Source organism: Rhea americana, unplaced genomic scaffold (assembly GCF_003343005.1).
Source record: "Rhea americana isolate MKP2758 unplaced genomic scaffold, rheAme1 scaffold_32, whole genome shotgun sequence".
In the NCBI taxonomy this organism is placed as follows: Eukaryota; Metazoa; Chordata; class Aves; order Rheiformes; family Rheidae; genus Rhea; species Rhea americana.
This window is the reverse complement of record NW_028186446.1, coordinates 4,414,367-4,437,539: the sequence shown is the minus strand read 5'-3', so window position 1 is coordinate 4,437,539 and position 23,173 is coordinate 4,414,367. Positions and strand designations below refer to the sequence as shown.

Below are 23,173 nucleotides of genomic sequence, written 5' to 3'. Positions count from 1 at the left end.
GGATGAGAGCCAGACCTCTGGCTCCAGAGGTAAAGGGCAAAACTAAAAAAATCCTGTCTGAACAGGCAGCTCCACCCTCTTCCCCAAGTCAGCTTGGCCTTCTGACAGAAAGTGAGTTCTGAAGCAAATTCATTCATTGCCTTGTTTTTGGACAAAACTCAAAATTCTGAACTCACACCGCAGAGAGACCATTTCCATGAAATTCAGCATGCTCTTTTATCGCCCTTTGTCTTTCTCTGTAATCAGATAAAATTAGCATTTGTGCAGTGATTAATCAGATTAATCATTTTAATTACTTTTATCAAAGAAAAAAAGAAGTCTGTACTGGAAATGAGTGTGATCAAAGGAGGGGGATTGCCTTATGAGTGGATTCAAGAAGAAGCCCTATATTTTAATCCAGCAGTGGAGGGGGGGACCAAAATAATCCAAAATAATAGGAGTTAAATTGTCCACTGAGCTGGAAGTTTCAGCCCCACCAAAATCAGTGGTAGGAAGGGAGCAGTAAAGGATTCTATAGAAGAAAAAAGGGAGAACAGTCTGTATTCAGTCCACCTACTCTCAAAACAGACTAAAACTGTGGTCTCCCTCACAGATCATTATTTCTTTTCTTTTTCCTCTTGATGTTATTTCTTATGCCTCCCTAAACTCTTAAGTCCTATGCAGATCACTCACCATGACACTAGAGACAGATGTAGATTGTATGCAGATTCAGTGGAGTATTAACTGCAGAAAGCCAGAGGCCTTGATACCCCTATTATTTGGTTTAGCATCTGGCCAGAGCACACCCCAGGTCTCTTCTGCTTGTGGATACATGGATAGCTTTTTTGTCTGCAGAACCAAGGTGTAGCTGTATGTGTGTATGGCATGGCGTAAAGAAACACTTAGTCAATTCTGTCCTGGTAGCAGTYTGAAAGATGATCAAAACAGAACACACCCAGCAGCTCAGAAGTGGTGCCCCACCTGCTGGTTTAGATATAACCTGAGGTTTTCAAAATGCGAAAAAGGCACCCAAAGCTCCCCAAACTGATTATCTAAAGCTGCCAGACCCTGGCTCCTGTATAGCTGTGGAGGAAAACTGTAGTAGTACACCCAAGAGTCATCTAATGTATGCATTATATATGTACTGCTTCTATATTGGTATGTACTGCTTCTTTCCAGGGGCTGCATAGGGAACCAAAATATTGAAGCCTTAAATAATAAAGGATCTAAGAGCATCCAACTTCAAATGCAGTAGAAGATACCTAAAGTGTCTCTTGTGCTAAGGTGAGGAGACTGAAAATGGCCCAAAAGATTTAGGAAAGCATAGAAAGTAACACCAAAAATGAACAGGYTCAAGACTGAAAGTAGTACTACTTTGTAAATTTTACTGAATCCAGCTCTCACTTACACATAGTGTATGTAAGACAAGGTATGGGACTAAAATCTGAAATAATGCCAAGAAATTATTTTTGTTTGTTTTTAAGCAAAAATTATGCATTAAGGACCTGGTCATGTAAGTTCTATTCACCCACACACTTCCATCCCCCCCCAATTTTACCCAGGAACACTAACTTTAAGGCCACCAGCAGATTCTTTCTGAAATCTCTGCATTTTACTGGTCCATTCCACTGTCAGAGACCAGTCTCATCCTGTTACAAACTGGAGAAGCAGGGCTAGCCTCAAGTGGACAAAACTGGTTTTCAWCACGAAGCATCAGCATATTAAAATCAAAGCTTTACTTTAGGAAGATCCTACTGTGAATGAAACCAAATGAGTTCATAGGCACAAGATAGAGCTTTGAGCAAAATGGCAAGACCTTTATAGCACTCACTTCCTCCCCTTAGGGGAGACACATGTTCAGGTCCTACTCAGGCAGTCCTGTGCGGCGTGGTTTAACGCCCAAACCACTGGTTTATGGAATACTCCCATAGAGCTCTTAGAGTCTTCACAAGTAATTAGACATTCACTAGAATGGGAATATCTTCCACAGGGCAGGGGAATGCTATATACCTTCAACCACTAGCCTCAGTGTYTCTAGTCTACAATCCACTGTAATCACCTGCCTATGACTTCTCTAAATCAAGTAATTAACTCCAGCATTTCTGACTAGTGTTAAGAAACATTTTTATGAGAGAGAATTCACCAAGCTGCCACAGTGTTTCTGCTAAGTTTACTGTCCTTTTATCATGAATAGTATTTGACAGTATCTCTACTTGGGTCTTTAACTTCAGGCAATGCTATCTGTAAACACAAGAGGTTGTCACTGACTCACTTAATTTGACTGAAATTATATTAGAACAAACCTGAGCCAGTAACCAGGTATCTTCATATACAAAGCTATGAAAGTGCAAGGTAAAATCATTTATTCAGAGAGTCAGGAGGACTGGCTCATACCAAGATCATCAGTTAACAGACGAGAAAAAGAAACTGAAGGTACAGAAATGTACACAAAGGTACATAGCCCAGAAATATCAATTTATCTGTTTAAAATGTGGTTTTATCAATAAGCATAACAGGCTGCAGACTGGACATACAACACAGAATACCAAAAGGGAAGAGCAAGACGTGAAGAGCATTAGAAAAAAAAGCAAAAGGAGAGACACTGAGAAGAAGCAGTTACCATTAATGCACATACTAGCAATGCAAAAATGAGCAAGGACACAAAAGCAAGAGTTAGTCACTGAAGGCACATGTGATCTCTGGCTTAGTTAGTCCTTGCTAATAGTTACAAGGTGATCGATCCCCTTACCAGTCTGCCAATCTCCTTACCTCCCTCTGATTATAGCACTCCATCACCATTACTAGAACATTAGGCAAAGATGAAAATAAGAATGGACAGGGAACTACAGCAATGCTGTTATTGCACTGTTACACCAATCTCTCTTCTCCTCAGTTGCCCATCTAACCATCAGTTAGGCATAGACGCGAGGAGAAAAACAAAATCAGTCATTAGCATTTCCCCTCAATGGAAGGATAAGGAATAAAGGAGACATGGGAGAGATGAAAGAGCTACAAAATCCAGCTCTCTATCCAGACCTTTACCAAATCCCTCAGCAGCAAACAAGCATCCTCTAAGCTTTGGCTGAAACTAGCTTATGTTCTGCTACACTTTAACAATTTCAGGTTAGCTTCTGTCCCTTGACATAGTACCTACAAATTTCCACTCCACACAGCAATTGCTGTAATAATAACAATACTTACATTTCATTATTTAACCTCATGCTATTCCTTCATGAGGATTAGTGCTTAATTAATTAACAACACTTAGCATTTCCACTTAGCACTCTACCTCTTCAAAGCATCATACAGACAATACCTAATTAAGGGCAGAGCTTGACACTTCACATCAGGACTTTCCTTTGACAGCTCTACATCCAAGACTTGCTCACATGGTATAGCATGAATTCAAGGTGAAAGCCCTATTGATTTCATCTGGACCCAGGTAATGCCCTGGATATCAAGTGACTATCCTTACAAATTACTTTTCTTTTCCTACTTATTCTGGCTGCTCCCTATGCACCCAAGGATCTAATTATTGGCTAATATGATAGGTGATAAATGTGAACCTTTTATTAGTGTTATCTACAAAACCTTTATTCTTCTGTTAAGTGAAAATCTTGTGCTGAGTCTCCTGGTTGAACTGCCTTTAGATGGAAAATGTGTTAACCATAAGAACAGATTATAAAATGTCAAGTCAGAGTTTTTAAGGGAGACAATGCTTTCAATCCATCAGTCAAATGCCTGCTATGAAAATTCCTTTCTTGTAAGCACCCCAGGGTGCTACACAACATCAATAGGCAATATAAACATAGAGCTTTTATGGTTCACTTTACAATTGGACATTGACTCTGAATCTGTGAAACGGAAGGGAATTGAATTTCATGACCAAAGAGGATAATGTGCACAGGATTAAGTAGACAACACCAGTAGGAGCAGAAAAGCAATATGGCTTTGGATGCTGATAGGAGATTAAATTTACAAGTAAGAAATCAAAGGAATAAAACAATTTAGAGTAAACTGTCACAAACCTGCAGTAATACTTGATATTTTAAATTAATCCACTTTTTTTTTCAAGTAATCAAACATGCTGATGGGCATATCACTGATTGCTAACAGTGTGTGGAATGCTAACTGCACTGTCTTTCTGCCCCAAATATGCTTGTGATAATGTTTCTGTAAATGTCTAAAATCCCAATAGTTCAACATAAAAACCAGGCCTTATTATTCCTTAATACAATTTCATTCAAGCTGCTGATCGATCAGATTCTTATGGACAGACTTAACCCCAAGCTGAGGGCCTGATACTTGCCCTGGACGATTCTGAATGTCTCTATTTGGAATGTACATACTCCATACTTTTCATCTTTCACCCAGTCCCCACCACTTCTTTTTCTTTTTATACAGCTTCATCTTCCACTATCCAATATTCCCTTGCAACAATTACTGTTGATCAGTGCTTCCTTATCTTGGACACCAAATAGTCAAGAGACCCCCAACCAGCTAAAATCCACGTTCTCTATCACTTGGTTACCCTGCAGCCCTTTCTAATATTTACCGTCTAAGGCTCATTCCAGCCTGCCTACGACTACTGTCCAGTCCCATTTATGCACTGGTTAAGTCTTGCTCCACTGACTATTGCTGATATATATAGTTATATGCAAATTATGTAAATCATGCAAATTGCTTCCTAAAAAGTTTGCTAAAATGTAACACTCAAGACAAAACTGACAGCTGTGGTCACTGAAGTTCAGGAAAAGATGTCTATTTGTTAGCACATGCATTGGATCAGGCCCCTAACAAACACATTATGAAGCCATCGAAGAGGGTGATTCAAGTTATTATATAGGTAACTGTGCTTCTGTTTACAGCACAAGACTGTCACACAGCCCCTGGGGAACAGTTCTGTATTTATATTTGAAGTGCATCTGTCCCAGCATCTCCAAACCCTGGTGTCTCCGAGGAACACACTGGGGTATTTCCTGATGGGGTCATCATCCCCCTATTGAAACTCTGTTGGGTGCAGCTCAAGATGGGAACCAAACACAGACACCATCAAGACAAAAGCCTGGCATTTAAAAGGCAGCTCTCTACTTTAGTATATGACAAAAATAACTGTTTAGACAATTAGAATATTAACCTAATTTTCTTTTTATCCCTCACTCTTGTTTTACTCAGCCTGCACAATGAAACAGGCTAGACTGTTTAATCTGTCCCACATTTTTCATTCACCCTGTCATTATCTTATAGTCAGGTGGTTCTACTGGGTGTTGTGTTTTCCAAGTTTCACAGAACTGTATATTCATTTCTATTGCTCACATTTCCGTTGCTCACACATACTAAGATGTGTCTATCCCATTCAAGTTTAGATTTCTCACCTTTGTGGTCCACAACTTGACTGTCCAGTCAAACGATGATGTGACAAAGAGATGGGAAAAGTCAATTGGACCCACTGCCATGTGACAGTTGATTCCTGTAACGGGTCCTTGGTGGCCTTCAAAAATTTCACCAATGCCAGCTTTACTGCAGGAAGAAGAGAGAATTGCTTTCAGAGACTGTGATTTAACACCAGACATCTTTCTTTACTCTTAGATTTCTGTTTCCTTTTAAACTTCCATTTAATCAGTAATGTTCCCTTCTTTCATTAAGGTGTTTGACTGAAAAGGCTTTTTTGCTGCATACAATTAATATTCAAGATCCAACATGTGGAGACATTCTGTTACCCCTGAAGTTATGTATTACTGTAACGATGTATGCCTCTATGGTTTGAAATAATACTTATGAATAATTATAAAATAATTATGTATTATAGCTTATAGATCTGAGTAAGTTCTTATCAAGGAATAGTCATTAAAATTAAAAAGTGAATATGTCAATGACTTGTCATTAACAACTTCTTTTCCTCTTAAATCTAAAATAAGTTTCCACAGCAGTCAGCCAAATCACCAAAAAGCAAAACCTTTTTTACCAAACGTGAAGGAACTATTCACATGATCAGGTATTATACAGTCATTACAGAAGATGTGTATTTCATTAGCATGAGGTAGGAAAAATACAACTCTGTAAGAGAGATTGTGCACAGAGTTTTGTTCCTCCTATAAACAAATAGCGCCAAATCAGTTACCAGTGCTGCCCCACACTATATACAGAAAAGGGAATGATGAAATTATCCTTTTAGTTACATGTTTACATGTTTTAGTTACATGTTTACATAAAAATCACCAAAGGAAAGAAATGCTTTTGAAACAGCCACAGCTGTGAAAAGGCTGCCAGCTCTGTGCCACAGTGAAGACAGAGGACCCAAAGAGGCAAGGAGCTGCATGGAAGGAAACTGGTCCCTCACACTGCACAGCAAAACTGACAGTATGGTGTTCACCCAGAGCTCCTGCTGAGCATGGCAAGGTGGCCTCCTGCAGACTTCCTATCAGCCCTAGTCATGTGTCCTCCTCTCGAGCCCTGCTGCAGCAACTGGACCAGGGCCTGAATTCTGCTGCCACGTTCTGTGCATTTTGGCCTGCTGCTGTTGGTACAAAACACACCTCTTCTTTCATCCCCATCTTTTTGCCACGCAGTCAGCACAGTATGTGGAGCTGCAGTGCATGAGGAGCAACATCTTGCACATCTCTCATGTTCTGACACAGCTTTTCCCAGAATACCATCTGACTTTCCACTGTGCTGCACTGAAGAACACAGGAGCCTCTCAAAACCAAATGGGATGATACCAAAAACTCTGGGGAGAAAGGCAGGAATGGGAAAGGTGTATATTCCTCAAGGAGAGGCCTTGCTAAAAAGACAGGAGAACAAGAGGATATGACACCATCTTCCTCTTGTGAGGGGCAAGCCAGGCAYGTTTGAAAGATCAGATGTGAGTAAAGCCCTTGGGCATGTTTCATTTATCCAGCAGCCTAAGATCAATTCAAACCACCAGTCACTACACAGCCTATCAGTATAATGCCTAAATAAAAACAATATTGAAATGATATCAGCAATCAATCAGGCTTAAATAAAAATTATTTTACAAATATAGATAAAACTGTACTTGCACAGTATTAGGAAYGTGTCTTAAACCAGTATAGCAATGTCTATTGTGTTTAAATGAGCAAGTGTTCATTAAAAAGAAGAAATATGATAAAATATGAATTCAGAGAATATAGAAAACTAGTGAAGTGTAGGGGCAAAATTTAAACCTACCAGTGGAATGTGGAAGAGTTTGTTTTTTACAAAAGGCGTTTGAGCACCTTGGAGGATGAAACTACTAACAGAAGCTAACAGAGCATGCAAGCATGCTGCAGCTCATTTTAATGAACAGGAGGAACTGATCTTTGAAGTGGCCTGTGGGGAGAGTCCCCTTGCTCCTAACTGGATCCTGAAAGAGTTTACAGTGTGCGGAATAAAGAATTGGTTTAAATTATTGGAGTGGATTTGCACCTTCCTCACCTTAGAAGCAAAAGATCAGTGCTGGAACACAGCACTCAGACTCTACTTGTTAAGAGACATATTTTATATTTGGAAAAAAAAATGCAATTTGGCTATCATTCCAAATGATGTTAGAAAATACTCCAGTAGACTAAGCTTTTCCCAGGTCACTTTATCAAGTCCTACATTAATGGTCTGTCAAGACTACTCAGACACAGTATCTGCAAAAATATAGGACAGAGGGCAGAATATTGCAAAGTCAGACCCCAGCTGAACAACACTGAGATAAAACTTGGATCTGAGTTACAGAGATGTCCTGAGAAAAATTATCCTAGCAGCCTGGTGTAGCATAGCCAAAATAGAAAAAAAAAAAAAAAAAAAAAAAAAAAAAAAAAAAAAAAAAAAAAAAAAAGACAGGGTGCATTCACATTTAAGGGCAGAGGAAGAGCCAGTCAGTCGTGCAGGGCTGCAGTCAGACCTCAGCACATTACAGTCAGGAGCACACCAGAAGTGTGGCGCACGCACAGGAAAATTTAGAGTGATAGTCTTTGCTCCATCCTCACTGCTGGCCTTGCTGTTGGTCTCTGCAGATAGACTATCTCTGGCTTAGTACATTTTTCCCTGGCTTGTCTCCATCAGGGAGAGGTTTTGAGGGGCAAGGACAGAATTTTGACCTTTTTTTGTAGTATTAAACTACAGTCTGGACATACAATTTAGCAAGGAAGGGATGTGACTACACTGTGTAAGAGAACACAGGGCGCAATCCTGATAGAGGGTCAACCCAAACCAGCACATCCTTTTGGCACACTGTGACTATGTCTATATTAGCAAATTAAACAGGCGGCAACTCAGACTCAGGCCTTGAGGCCAAATGGTATGATGTGGTTTTTGTCTGTGCAACAAAATTCTCTTGCCCTCCAAAAAGGAGTGAGCATATCCAAACTGCCCACTGAGAACGGACCCCAGCCCAGTTAGTCTGCTAGTGTAGCTAGCTATGGGCCATAGTAGCCCATAGTACTGGGTGGAAATACTAGCCTGAGTCCAAAGTATATAACTGCATTAGGATGGCCTTTTATTTGGACTCACATGCTCTGTTTCTCACAAGTAGACATGCCTATAGTTGCTTTTCTCTACTATATGCCTGTGGAGACTGATGATGAAGCTGAGAATGGTAAAAAAAAAAAAAAAAAAAAAAAAAAAAAAAAGTGGATTACCATCTCTTACAAGTGGTTTAGGTCTGATTACCCTACAACATTGTCTCCTAGGTCTTGTTCAGCCTGCCCAGACATAGACATCTGCATCTGAGCTAGCTGTCTAGACTTCCCTTATAATCTCTGGTGAGAAACAGGCATTTCTCAGGGGCCAGTCATCTTCAAGCAGGCGTTTGAAAAAGGTCAGAGAAATCAAACCCTAAAAGCAGTTATTGCTCCCCACTGACTACACAGAGAGCCTAGGGCAACTAGCCCAGTATAAATGGCTATAATGCAAATGCCCAAAGTTAGGCAACTCCCATCSTCATCATGTGAAACAGAACAGCACTGATACTGTTGGTCCAAGAGGCAAAAATTAACCCCCMCACACACACACACTTGGCTATTTCACACCAACACAGATACACAATGTTATTTAAGAACAAAATACTGAACATCACCTTCCATGACGACAAGCTGTGTAGACTGTCCCCTCTTCACTGCCAACGACAAAGTTATTGACATCTCCAGTTGGGAAAGCCATTCCTGTAACCGCCACTGGTTTGGACTTATTGTACACCAGCTCCATGCTCTCCTACCAAAACAGGTCTTAGTTATTGTTCTGTGGTTGTTTTGCTGTGTTCTTTTTTACTAATTTGTTTCTAAATGATTATACAGGGTAGCAGGAGGGGGAGAAAGAATAAATCATTTGACCCAATCACAGGATTTCAGTTTCTGGATCTTGCTATCGCAAGAAGACACAAAATTAGGATGCACAGCTCCTGCCACCCCTGCCACTGTCTATCACACCTTTCAGAGTGGCTGAAATGCACTGGTCTGTGCTGCATAATCTTAAATCAGGCAGAAATGACAGGTGAGAATTTAAAAACTAATGGTGCAGAAACTAAAGATAATACCTTAATGGCTACACTTGCCAGCCCAAGGCTCTAATAAAATACACAATACCCTTCTATTTACAAACATTTTTGAAATCAGTTGTTTGCCAGGAAACACACATAATATTATGTGCACCTGGGGCATTTATCAGACAGTGCCATATTGTCCCTCTAGAGACTTGGGATAGTGTCACTGCTGTCTTTCTAAGCAGTTTTTCAGAGTATTTCTGAAGCCATAAACATTCTCTCTCAAGTCCACCGTCAAGCTACAAGCCAGCAAGCATATTTTCTTTTTTTATTTTGTAGCTATAGTTCAAAGCAAATCAGTATGCCCATTTTTGCTATTGCAAGTATGACTAGCATGAACAGTTTGTGACCATTGCACGATGCATATGCTTTGAGCAGATCTTTCCCATATCTAAACTTTTTGATTGTGCAGCTTAAATGGTGAAACCCAAGAATCCACAAAGGGGATGAATGATTTAGCAATTTTCCTTTCTAGCTATTTAAGTGGGTATATTTTGTATGTTTAAAATACCTAAGCTGCTAGTCTTCTAGGGCCAAATCCTGTAGCACTGATTTTCAGAAGGGCTTTTTGCTGCAGCTAAATAAACTGTGAGGCCCTGTGAGAGTCGAAGGCTGCAAATCCACAGGGAAATACTGTTGCTTGATTTATACTTATCTTTGAAATACATTTAGTTCTACTAAAAAGGCAATAGAAGGCCTGGAATATGCATTGGCAGAGTGCCCATGGACCATATATTTCTATGAAAATGTCCTGGAACGAGATCATCATTTAGTGTCTCTGTGGAAGCACAGTCAGATATTGTGGTGGACCCTCTCTTCCTGGTGCCTAAGCCATTGCCATACATGACTGCTCCTGRATCTGTGTCTTTGGAAAGTTTCAGACTGACACAAACCAGCAACACTCTGCTCCCCCCAATTCAAAGCTATGGTGCACAGCTGACTTCAAATCCGATGCCTTTCTTTGCAAGAGTGCCATGCACTGACTTTTCAGTGTCCTATGTGATGCTTTCACTTGTTGAAAGCCAGTTTTGGAGCTGGGAAATTCCATCTRAGTGGTGAAGTCCTGGAACTGAGATGTTCACAAACCTTTACAAATCTGCTTCAAAATATAGTATTCCAGTAAGCAAATGTGTAAAGGTGGCATTTATCTAGTCTCTATTTAGGTGAGCAGTTGGGGAAGGGATTCATGTGCCTAAACATATATATCTGGGACATTTTAGATGCTTCTATTTCTATTCCAGAAGAGTATTTATTTCCCATAGTCCCATGACACAACTACCAGACTCATGCTGTTGTCTCAAATGAGCAAGAGCAGCATGATCTAAGCTTGAAGTTGGCCTCACTCTGAATAGGGATTAGACTGGATGATCTYCAGAGGTCCCTTCTGCTCTATGATTTGACAATTCTATACTCTGTGGTATCTGAAATTGTATTTCACATTTGGATGGGATGAATTGTCCTTGAGATGTGTCCAGTCTCTCAAAAGATTAACTATAAAGGGAACTCTTGATGACTAACTTAGACTTGACACAGACCTAAATTAGATGCCAAAGGTTAGGAGAGAAGAGTCCCACCTCTCATGTCAACACTGAAAAACAAATAACTCAATAGTAATTGCACATTAATGCATGGTAATGGACGGTTAATAGATTCATTAAGAGGAGTTTCTACTAAGCATATTGAAACAAGATCAGATCCTATGATGTTTAATGAAAATGATAATAAAACATAGTTTCAGTGTAAGAAATGAGGAATGAATAATGAGTGATGCATTGGAACAGAAAAAGTACTACTCCAAAATATAACACTTAAAAGGCATTCTCCATAGAGCCCTTTCAGCATCAGATTCTTTGCTTGCTTTCCATTACTCTAATCAGTAGTAGTTTGGACATTTTTCCTGGATTTCCTTTCACTTCTAATACAAAGCAGAAGAGGAGGGAAAAGACAATAGTAAAAAACATTCCGGGGCGGGGAGAGTAATTCTAAAAATTTTGATTTGCATCATTTGTTCCTTTGGCTACCAAAGGGAAGCAATAAAGTAAGCTTTCTGCCTTTGTGCCTTCGAAACCCGTAGTGCCCAGGGTGTGTTCAAGCAGCAGCGCAATCTAGTCCATATTTGTTAAACAATGCTGTAGAGTAAGTACAATTTATACCACAGGCGACTTCTGTAATTACTGCGCTTTAAAATGGATTATTTCATTTTCACTTGAAACTGACCTATGTATTAACGTATTACAATAATTACATGATTTGTGGTAAAGGAAATGGGTTTTGGCTCTTAGCAGASACTGCTGGAAGCAAGCTGTACTCTTTCAAGTGCATCCATTGGTTTTAGTTTGTATAGGATGTGAGGTTTTGGCTTTTAGGAACTATGTTCCATTAAGCAGGTATCCGACTTTAACTAAGGTGGTTTTTTCCTCTATAGGTGAAAACAAACCCACCTGTGGAGTTGAGAGCATATCCAGGCTCCAGGAGCACATTTTGCCGTCCGTAGAGACCGTAATGAGATTGTGCGCATTCTGTGTTCCAACTACGTTGACACAGTACACAGGATGCTGGAAACACATTAACACTGGAAATCAGAGACCCATTCGCACATCTTCAAAAACTAGTTCCTAGTGCCTCATACATTATTTTAAAGAATGATTAAGTAGTCACACAATGCCAGGAAACTACAGGACTCAGCTTTTGCCAGACAGGAATTAAATATGCTTTTTTTTATTTAAAATTTAAAAAGCATGTTATAGAGGTGGAAATGTTTTCAGAGTTTCATGTTCCTCATCATAAAACAACTCAGCTGAGTAATGCTGTGAAAATGCTGAATTATATGGATGAGATTTCACCCACAGGGATATGTATCCTTCTATTGATGGATTTTGACACTGAAAATAATTGGCAGAATGAAGCAAATTGTCCAAATGGAATTAAAATGAAAACTTTATTCAAGAAAACAGCTGTGTAAAACTTGAACTTTGCCAAAATCTAGATTTCATGCCAAATACTTGCAAATGTACTCCAATAGAAAMATATGAACAAGCCCCGCAGCCTTCTCTATCACTGGCCTATATACTGTTTTAGATTGGTATAAATGTGGAGTGACTAAATTTACTCATAGTGTTACATCAGGTTCACAATAGTAGATGGCATTTGTCCATGGAGGYTGAATTCCTTTTAGCATACAATAATGAAACTTGGTGTCTTCATTTTTCAAGGACCTGGCAATATTCTGAGTCTAAAGTGTCAGCTGACATCTGATGGTGACATAGGAGGGATTAGGTGCTCCTTCAAGTTCAGCAGTCTTCAGGGAGAAAAATCAGGGAGACTGAACAATGAGATTTAAGTTCCTTTGACCATTACAAGTGATCTCTCTGAATGAAGGATAAGATGCATAGAAGGTAGCCAAAGCAAAACTGTAATTCTCTGCCTCTTCTGCAAATGAATAGAAGACCTACATCTCTATGAAGAAAAAATGCTTATCCCTAATACCTTAAAGAAAATTAGGACCAAATTTACAAGAGATCCCTATCCAGCTTCCAAGCCAACCGCATTTAGGGTTAGAAACATAGCATTTGATCCTACCAAAAWGAATGGCAGACCTACCACTTATTTTAGACTGCCTTAAGATCCCAGCTCACCTATTAGTCAATAGTGAAAGGCAGATCTTCAGACTGCAGGTTAGTTCTCTAGGTAGATACCTAAGTGGGTCCAGCAAATGCCCCCATCTCTAAGCATGAAACCTGCAGGACCTGAATGCAGGGGAGCACAYGCCAAAGGAGGACTGAGTAGCAATTGCTGCTGAAAAGTTACCTCGCAATTGGAGGCCACCTGCACCCACCAAAGAGTACTAAATCACAAGCTGTATTCTGACCTTGATTTCTATCTGTCAAGATTAGCACCTGATATCCTCTGGATCATCAAATGGATATTAGACCATACACTGGATCCAAATCTGTCCCCCAGATGTGGCTCATGGTATTTGTACCAGGGTGGACCTTTACTTGCTCCCTTGTGGTGAGCTAATTACYGCAGTGCTAAAAATGATTAACTCATAGTGATGTGTGAAACAAACACAGTCCTAATTTTTAATGGGTGTTTGTCCTCCAGTAGGCCAAACTGACTGGGATAGAGAGAACAGGAGGAAGCTAAAACGCAAGCGCTGGAGTAGCTAGGCTATTTAAGGGGAAGGGGTGGGGGGAGAGCTATGTCATTCCAGCAGCATCTCCCTGTGCCAGGTCTGGCTTTAATCAGGGTTGCCAGCCATTAATTTCACGCACAATAAAACTCACGGCAGAAATGAAAAGACATAAGGCAAATGGAGGAAAAAGACAACCAACTGTATGTAACAGAAAGTCTAAACAGACTCCTTCCTTTCAAAGGGTTGCTGCCAGCTTGCTTTTATTTGTTTTGGAAATGAAATCATCATGCAAAAGGCTTTTGCCTTAATTAAAATTTCCTGTTGTCCCAAATGCAGATGTGTGGTGGGTGTGAAAGGAAATTAGTGAGTAAGCTGTGAGTAGAATTCCCTTTCCTGGTGAATCCAAGCATCAATCAGYGAGACTAAACTTAAGGAAGGTTTATATCAGTGATAACAACACAGTCTGTTTCAGATAACTACAATGAGAGAAGGAAAAGAAAAAAAAAAATTTTTCATATACGGCATAGTTTCAAATTAAAAACATCACTATTCAAACTATTTATCTAGCAGTACACAAAATAACAAGTGCCTCACTACAATCTTAATTTAATCCTTTTTTTTTCTTGACAATTAGGGTTCAAGTCAGCTTTCTGCATCCAACACTTTCATTTAAAGTTCATGTGATTCCTGTATGTGAACAGAAAGCAAACACTCTTTTATTGCAAAAAAGTGATCACTCCTTAAAAAAATCATGCTTCTTCATGTTAGGGTATGTAAACACTTAAACCAGTACATAAAGTATATATCCACAACTAACAAAAAGTCATTTATTTATATTTGTCAAAAGCAAAACATCACATATTTTTCTACTGCAATAATAAAACTAGTTTAGTATATAATTCCAGGAGGTCCAGTTTTGTCTTAAACATTTCTTGGAGTATAAACAAATTTCTTCCCACTAATCTTTGCCACTAGGTTTTGGGTCCCGGTTGTTCAATTTACAGTGATAGTCAGTTTCTTGCCACTAGTTTTCTGGTCTGCTACATCTCTAAATTGCACTTCCAGAAGAGACTGTTTCCTTTCATGCAGGCTGAACAACATTAGCTCAGATAGATACTGGCAACAAAATGAGCAAAAACATTAGGGAAATGAAAAGCAATGTTGAAGTTGCAACCCAYGGCACAGATCATTAGATTATTACATCAACATTCATAAGAGTGGAAGTTTAGGGAACAATATTTTGTACTGCCTGGCCGRCTAAGTGTGTCTGTTCACACCTGCCATTTTTTAATATAAGAGKCATAGAATCATAATGCTGGTCCCAGACTGAATCTTTTGCATTAATTCACGTGACACGGCTTTTAGACGTTGTATCTTAACTCCGGGGATTATGCTGTCACAGCCAACTAAAAGCTGAACCTTGATCTGCAAATTCCAAAGATAAGAATCACAGAATTGTAAAAGCTGGAGGTGTAAAAGACCTATTACTTTGTCTAATCCTTCTCTCTGTTAGAACAAGATTATTTTCTTATCTCTCAGAGTGCTTTGTGTAGCTCAGTTTCTTAAGTTTCAGGAAATATTCTACGATTTTCTGCKTTCTTCTATCACATCATTACGTTTTCCTCCTCCTTTCAGCCTACATTTTCTTTTCCACTTCCCCTTCCAGTTACTYCAAGTGAGACTTTTGGGTWCATCCCCAAGAACAAGTCAGGATGGTCCCAAGCCCAGTCCCAAGATCATACATGTTCACCATCCACAGAATCAGTCTGCTCACATGAAGAGGGTGCCTGAGCCCAAACTCTGKAAGAGGAGAGCTCAAGGATATTCAGCATTTTAGTGAAAGATGGGTTGGATGGAGGTCAGCATTATAGCAGATTGAGGACTCTATAGCTGGTAATCCAGGCTTGTCTCTTCTTCCTGCACAATGTGGGTACTTCGCAATGTAACAGTGTCTCAGTGTCTTCTAGCACAGATATGATCTTTTTGTCAGTGAGGAACTCCCTCCCTTCTCAGGCATTTTGTGCTACTGCTCTGCCTGCATATCCCCAGATATCACCACAGTCCTGTGCCACCATCACTATATCTGTAAATGTCTGTGTGTGGGGGGCGGGGGCAAAATGCGCTCCCACATGATTCTTTGGAAACAAACTCCCCCTCACTGTGCTAGCTCTGCCCCGTGGCCCTGTCTGGAAGAGGAAAGATCGTGCCAGTGATTTACTTATTCCTTTATTAGAAAACAGAAGTAAACTGTCCCACACTCTTCAAGGGCAACAGTGTTTAAAGGGATTCCATTTTGATCACTCTAGGTGCCTAATCTGCTTAAAAACCAAACTCTGATGTAGTGCACAACACGAGAACACTACGTGATTCAAGTTGCCTGCCACAGGAGTGCCGTATACCACGGTTCCTATACCATGACCTGGCTCCTTTATACAGGCAATAGAAAGGAAGAAGCTCAGTGCCACTGAGGTGGCACATAGGTGCCTCACTCAGGTTTTGTAACTGCTCCTGTCCTCTTCAAAATGATGATCTCCTCCTGACCTGAGGTTACCATACAAAGTGTGATGGTTAAACACTTAAAATAGCTGTTTCTACTTCTTYCCCCTCAAGGACCACACTTAATTTGCATGTGTGTGACATCTGGCATTGTAGGCACAGCTAGACAGTTCCACTTCCCTGCTGACCACTTCCTCCCAAGAAAAGATGAGGTGACTTTTATCCTTACCGTGTGAGCAGCTGCAGATAAAGGAGTTCGCTGAACTGGAGTCCGCCTGTGACTGCGATTATCCCACAAGACAATTTGGCCAGAGTATGTCCCCCCAACAACCAGGTTTGGGTGAAAACGAGCAAAACAGACGGACATCACGGAAGACTAGAGGGTAGAGAAGAAAAGAAGAGTTGCATGGTCAATCACCTTCAATTCTCCTGCTTAAGGAAATGTGTTTTAATTAGTATTCTCGTAGTTTGTAAGTCAGTGCATGACCCCTGTTCACTTTCCTTGCACAACAGTAACTTCTACGAAAGCCAGTAAGACATATGCAAAGAGCTAATTTGAGACTAAAATGTGCAGTTCCACTGCTCCTGGAGAAAATATGAGTCACAGGATGAATATTAGCACGATGCTAAAACCCAGAGATACTCTCTCCATGACAGCGATGGGAAAGTGCTTCCTTTCCTTTCCAGAAGAACTTGAAGTAATCAGATGCTAACTCAACAGCGAGGCTCCTGCCTGAGGCTTTCCTCACAGGGAGAGCTCTTCCCCTATTGCTCTCTCTAACTTTTAACTCTTAAATAGTTTGGGATGAGTCTGTGAAAGACCCTCCAAAGTGCACCTCAGGGTGGACTGCCTTGAGAGCACTGACTGAAGAGCGGGATCTTGGATCCGCCAAACGGCTGATTTCCCTGCTACAGAAAAGTACTTTTCTAATAGCAAAAGCAATCATATATGTGTAAGTGTAAGCACTGCTTGAGCAGAAATAAGTTTCCTCATCTTAGTGACAGCTGGGTTGCCTCTGTACATTTTCTTTCACTGAGGATGTTAAGGAGCCAGACTGGCATAACAGTTGCCCTGACCATCCAGTAAAGTGTGCCACAAGCCAGTATGGAGATGGATATCTATCCCAACTACCTCCTCATAGGCTCTTTAAAATAGCATACAACCTCTGAAATCCTGAAAGGAACACTCCCCAGAACCATCATGTGCCAAAAAGCTACAGCCAAGAGCAACAAGCAGTAACTCCTTCAACTCCTTCATTCTCTTTTCAATGAATTATTTCCCCCCCTTTTTTTTTCTATAATTGGTCCTGCATGTTTCGTCTCTGTTTCATGCAAATTGGAAAATAAAAGTTACAGCATTCATATAATGTCCTGAGAATTCATAAGCTAATAAAGACATAGTTTGCAAACAAAAGCAAATGTCATTTTTCATGGGCAGCCTTAGCAGTGCTTAAAAGCCACAGAGCGACTTTAACTGTTGTGTCAGTTACAGCCAGAATGTTCAATTCACAGTTAGTGGTCATATTTTTAAAATTTCGTCTTCTGACATTTTCCAACCAGTTTTGGGAACAAATCTTTGTTATAGTGTAATGAGGGGATATTTTGAGGTGGTGATATGAAATGGTGATATTCCTGAAATGAAAGTCCATTTTACTCAATGATGAAAGGTTAGCCAAATTATCACATTTCAGTTGCATAAATAGCATTGCAGATATTTAAGTTAACTTTCTTGAACTGGAAACAGAAGAGCCATCAAACCGAACTAGATCCAGTGTCCTCCAGTGGACACTTCCTGTCTCTGGAAGGGGCGGATGGAGTTGTAGGTACTTCAAAGTGGACAAATGTGTAGTCTTCTCTCATCAGTAAGCAACATCCTGATTTGTAGTGACTAGAGACTGATTCGAACTCTTAAACCAGAGATATTTAATAACTTTTCCAATAGGGATAGAATTAATTATGCTAACCCCTGATCTATATAATAAAAAGTTATATAGATTAAAAAGAATAAATCAAAATGCTCAGATTCTACTGAATTCATGTGGCTGTCTGATATTTATTGTTCAAAGCTAGATTATATTCCAAAATAACCTAGTAAAAATACTTCTAGCATACAGAAATATATTCAGTCATGTATTTCTGACCTAGTAAGATCACCAAGACAATGAAATAACTTGTCACTACCTTTTCTTTCCCCAGTCTCTCTGAGTTCTCATGAGTGTTCACTTGACATGTTTGATCCCTTCTGTACTAAAGTTTTTTTATATGTTTCTGTGATGTTATGTGGTCTAGTATCTAGTATCTAGACCATTAGCACATATAAATATCTACTTTCATCCATATCTATCTTTGCATTTGAGCCTAATAATCATACTATAGTCAGTAGCAGCAACAAAATGCAGGTTCCGAACACCATTTCCAAAGGACTTACTAGCATTATATGTAAGAAAAGTTCACCTCTGAGTAGTAGTACCTCAGTACTGCTAAAAGGCATTTAAAAATCACCTACAATGCAGCTGCCATATGGTTTCCACAGATCTCCCATACATTATAATTAAAATGACCCTACAGCACATGTTCTACATTTTATCTCTTTGTTTAATGGCTTCATGAGTTGTTTTAATCAACCCCTCTCATTCCTTATAACTAAGATGACAGATACTCTTACATGAAGTGAAATAGCCAGATGATTTTAAAATAGTACAGCTACACCACTGTGTACACCCCACAGCACCTACAAGACTCCACATATATTTTAAGAAACCCAAATTCAAACAGTCATTCCACAACAAAGTTCTCAGTTTGTCCGAAACAAACTTGGGAGACTCTGAAACAGGGCAAAGAACCAAGTGGAGAGTGTATTTTTAAATGTTGTGTTTTCATGGTTAGAATGTTTTTGAATTCAGAATCCCAGAATACAGTTGAATGGTCAAGATATAAACTGCTAAAGTGTGTTTTTCATAAAGTTCAAAAATAACCTATAGACATGACACACGGACTTATGCCCCTTACGCTACTTCTAGTTTTACATATYGTTCCAAAGTAACTCACATTCTCCAACTGATGAAATGTTCACATACTTTTAATTACGTCAATATTATTTTTCTAATGAAGAAAAACTTCTGCCAAATATTAGAATTTAACAATTTAAGGGCTCCACTCTTAACAATTTAAGGGCACTTAATAAAGTGATTATTTTCTTAGTTAATGGCAGTACTCAGATGAGTAAGGGCTGTAAGATCCAGCCCATTCATTTAACAACTTTAAAAGCATTCATTTCTTAGCCTTAATGGGAGAGAGCAGCAGACAGGTCTCCAGTCTGTCTGAACAGCTCTGTGCTCCAGGCGAGTAGCAGAAGCCGTTCCCCGTAAGCTTCTTCTGCCTCCAGGCTGCATCTTGTTTGCAGATTCAAGTAATCTATCTATCTATCTCCCCTAAAACTGAGTTTTGACCCTGACTTCAAAGGCAGTGGAACCAGCATATGGTCAGGTTTTAAAATAACAGTGTATCTTCCTCTGCACTTCTACCACACCTTTCTAGGGCAATCCCACAGCACTTCCTCATAATGAAACAGTAAAGCTTCCCAGTTTTTCAGTTAGGTAAATTTTACCTGCTGTAGCTGCTCAGTTACTTCCTGCAGAGGAAAGAAGCTGGTTTCACAGCATGTGGCATTGCTGCACAGAGCAGCTTAAGGATAATGTCAAAAGGAGATTCCATAAGGAGTCTGCATGACCATGATACAATAGCAGCATTTAGAATATGGGTTTAACGAAATTATCTTTTCATAGGTGCAACAGAACATCTGTGTCTACAAGTTGTCTGGACCCTCAACAGCCAAGGAACCTCCAGTATTTGGTCACTTCTATTCTTCTGAATTGTTCAGGGCAGTGAAAAATTTCATTGCTTGTCTTAATGCCCTAGTGTTTTCTCTCTAAACAAATACACCATCTATAGATTTAGCTTTCTCTGGCTCTCTTTGGTTTTCTCATCATCCCCACCAAAGTACTTTTGGCCTTTGTCATCTTCCACTCACATTTTCTGCTCCTTTATCTTTGTGATGACTTTCTGGAGGGCCCTGCCATGCTGCCACTGCTGCCACATCTCTTGGGCATGTCCTCTCACTCCAAGGGTGTGAGCAGCTCTCCAATGACCAGATGAGCAAGGCCAAATTACTTCCAGGTCGGTCAGAATTACCTCCAGGTGAATGGGAGAGTCAGCTCAGGCTCATAAACCTGAGATTTTTGTCTGGCAAACTGGTACTCACACTCCCCAAACTTCTGCTCCTCGCTATAATATCAAGAACATCTTTGAAAACAAGTTAAGAAGCAACACACGAAATGGCTGTACCCTTGGCACAGCAAAGAAAGGGCTAGTCTCAGAAAAATAGATGTTATCCTCCCCTTCAGAGGCCTGCTAGCCAAGGGAACAAGACATCACATCCCGGTGACCTATTTTGACTGTTGTCAGCTTGTTTCACCCTGTACGCAGAGAAGTGCTACAGAGACAACAGCGGTGGTGACTTTGTTCCACTGCCTTCACCTCCTCTCTCCACACTGATGCACTCGATTCAAACAGGCCCCAAACTCTCTTCAAGTGGCTGGCAGATCTGTTTTTCATTTTAGAAGCTTAATCCAGCCCAGATTTGGATTAATGATGGTATATCCCTTTAACCACAGATACATATGCTCAGGACAGACAGTCATTTAGATGTTCCTTATTGCGAAGCCTAACCTCAGTATCCACATCTGATGTGCGTAAGGCCCCAGAGATTGTGCTCATGTCCATAGATCTGGATGGTGCTCTGCCCAGCCACCAGTTGAACAAGTTCACAAAGACCTGGGTGCTAAGCAGTAATGACTTTAAGCAGGCAATGACTACTATATTCAGTGAGATCTCTTGGGCAGGAAACCACCCCCATAGGCAGTGTTGCCATACTGGTGCCATATGCCTACACTTGACACCAGATGGATCTCCAAACAATATTTCATCAGTGGGAAGAAGGGATCCGAAGAGTTCACAGGCATTTCTAGACTCCAGAACACCAGGTTATATTGCAGCAGGCACTCAGGAAACTCCTGGGTAGACTTTCCAGCAAACACATGTGAAAAAGTACTGCAATCTCTGTCACATTACAATAGGTCAGTCTAGCACAGACAGTAGCAGGCAGTATAATTTACTGCAGCCTAGAGGTGCTAAGCCCGAGAGGAAGAGGTAAATACTGTTGCTTGCATCAGGGAATCAGCTTAGAGAGACTGAGCGCACAGGGACAAAGCTGTGGTACCATCACTTAAATAGAAACATGAATAGCTGCCAAATCAATAGGCATTGAGGCATAGGAACTGTAGAATATGAGCTGAACTTCTGCCTCCTTATGCTTGTCCTCCTGAGGAATAAATAACTGAGGACAAAATCCCAAAATACAGGTATCATTTGCTCCTTTTTTTTCTCACTACTGCTCATGAAGAATAGCATTTGAACAGTCTAAGCACTTACAATCCCTGTAAGAGCTGTCACACCTTCTTCTGTCCAGGAAAGCAGGAGACCGTCTCCACATACATGCATTGCTATACACACTTGTATGTGGCCCCAGAATAGATACGCATGATATACTGCAAAGGTGGTTTAAAATTGTCATATAGAAAAAAATAGCAACTGAGACACTAAATAAAATTTTTTCTTCTAGTCAGACCAAGGACTGAGACTCAGCATAGCAAATAGTGATGACAGATCAGAACACTGGTTCATCTTAACATCCTACTCCTTTCCTTTTGCACCACAAAAGAAGGTGCAAGATACTTTGAAAGAGGGAATTCTAATATGAATCTGCTCTGGCTTCTACGATAGGTGAATTGGCACACCAAAATAGAGACTATGTTCCTTCCAAGAGTCTAGCTTATTTTTAGTGTCAACTATTACGATTCTGGRTATTTCTGTGGTCCACATAAACATCTAAGTGTAATTAACAGTTATGAGATAATAAGCAAAGGCAGAGAGGATAGCAACAGAATTACAATTGTTTTTCCCAACTAAGTTTGAAAATGTACCAAAAAACATGATTTCTGTGTACAGAAACTTTTACCAAAGAGGTTAACTCTTAAGTTCTAAAAGTCCTAAATGATAGACTGTGTTACTCCCTTCCCCCATCTCTCTTCCTGCTGAACTACAAAATAGCATCTGACAGATCTTGTACTAGAGATTATTTGTTGTACCATACAAAATATGGCTTCTACTAAAAATAAAGCAATTGACATCCTTCATATATTAAAAAAAAAAGAAATAAAACCAAACAAACACTTCATCAAACCAAATGTCACAATTCTGTTTAATTAAAAAAGGAAGTTTATACTTGGTTATGGTGTGTGTTGACATCTATCTGTTTGATTTATGATAGTATGGACTGGAAAGAACAGATTGCTTTATTCAAGGCAAAGAAAGGAGGGAGGGGGGGCCCAGTGTGACAGGAAAGAGTGTAGGCTGTATTAACTTCAGTGCTTGTTAAAACATGAAGGATTAATGGTAAAAAGGGAGGGAAGAATTGTGAATGTCTCCAGTTTAGGATCTTCAAAAATGTTTGGGGATTCTAAGAATGTCTCACTTGACCACATGAAAGCTGCACAGAGAGACTCAGCCACACGACTACGAAGTCCAAAGCTGGTATTGCTCCACTTATACCATCAAACCAGTGGAGCTGAAATGTAGCCACAAATTAAATTTATTTTTATTGAAAAAGTACTAAGTCCTTAAAAAGAAGGAAGAGCGTATGTCAGGAAACACAGCTCCTTCTTAGCAAAGTTTACAGGGTAGGTAACTTTGACATCTAACTTCAGTGCTGACATCAGAGCACTGCAGAAGAATCAGAGCACCCTGGCCAAGTTTGCAGAAAGGCAATATCCAGTCTCATACTTACATTTTAAGCAGGGCAGAAAGCTGAAGCTTTGTACTTTCACCTCCATAACTGCAGGTTCAGCTTGTGTAGCTACAAGAATAAATAACCAGAAGAAAGTCCACGAATTGTTTTGCCAAAGTGGAATCTGCACTTC

At 40.0% G+C, this 23,173-nt stretch overlaps 1 protein-coding gene across 1 annotated transcript in view; it reads right to left on the bottom strand.

Annotated features, from left to right (window-relative positions):
* The window catches only part of DYNC1I1 (dynein cytoplasmic 1 intermediate chain 1), a 179,036-nt gene that overhangs the window by 35,316 nt on the left and 120,547 nt on the right, over positions 1-23,173 (bottom strand). The window contains exons 11-14 of the mRNA XM_085310569.1: positions 16,366-16,512; positions 11,947-12,060; positions 9,044-9,177; positions 5,355-5,499 (exon numbers count right to left, since the gene is read on the bottom strand). Of these exons, the coding sequence (XP_085166695.1) occupies positions 5,355-5,499; positions 9,044-9,177; positions 11,947-12,060; positions 16,366-16,512 (540 nt within the window). The remainder of the gene's footprint in view (positions 1-5,354; positions 5,500-9,043; positions 9,178-11,946; positions 12,061-16,365; positions 16,513-23,173) is intronic.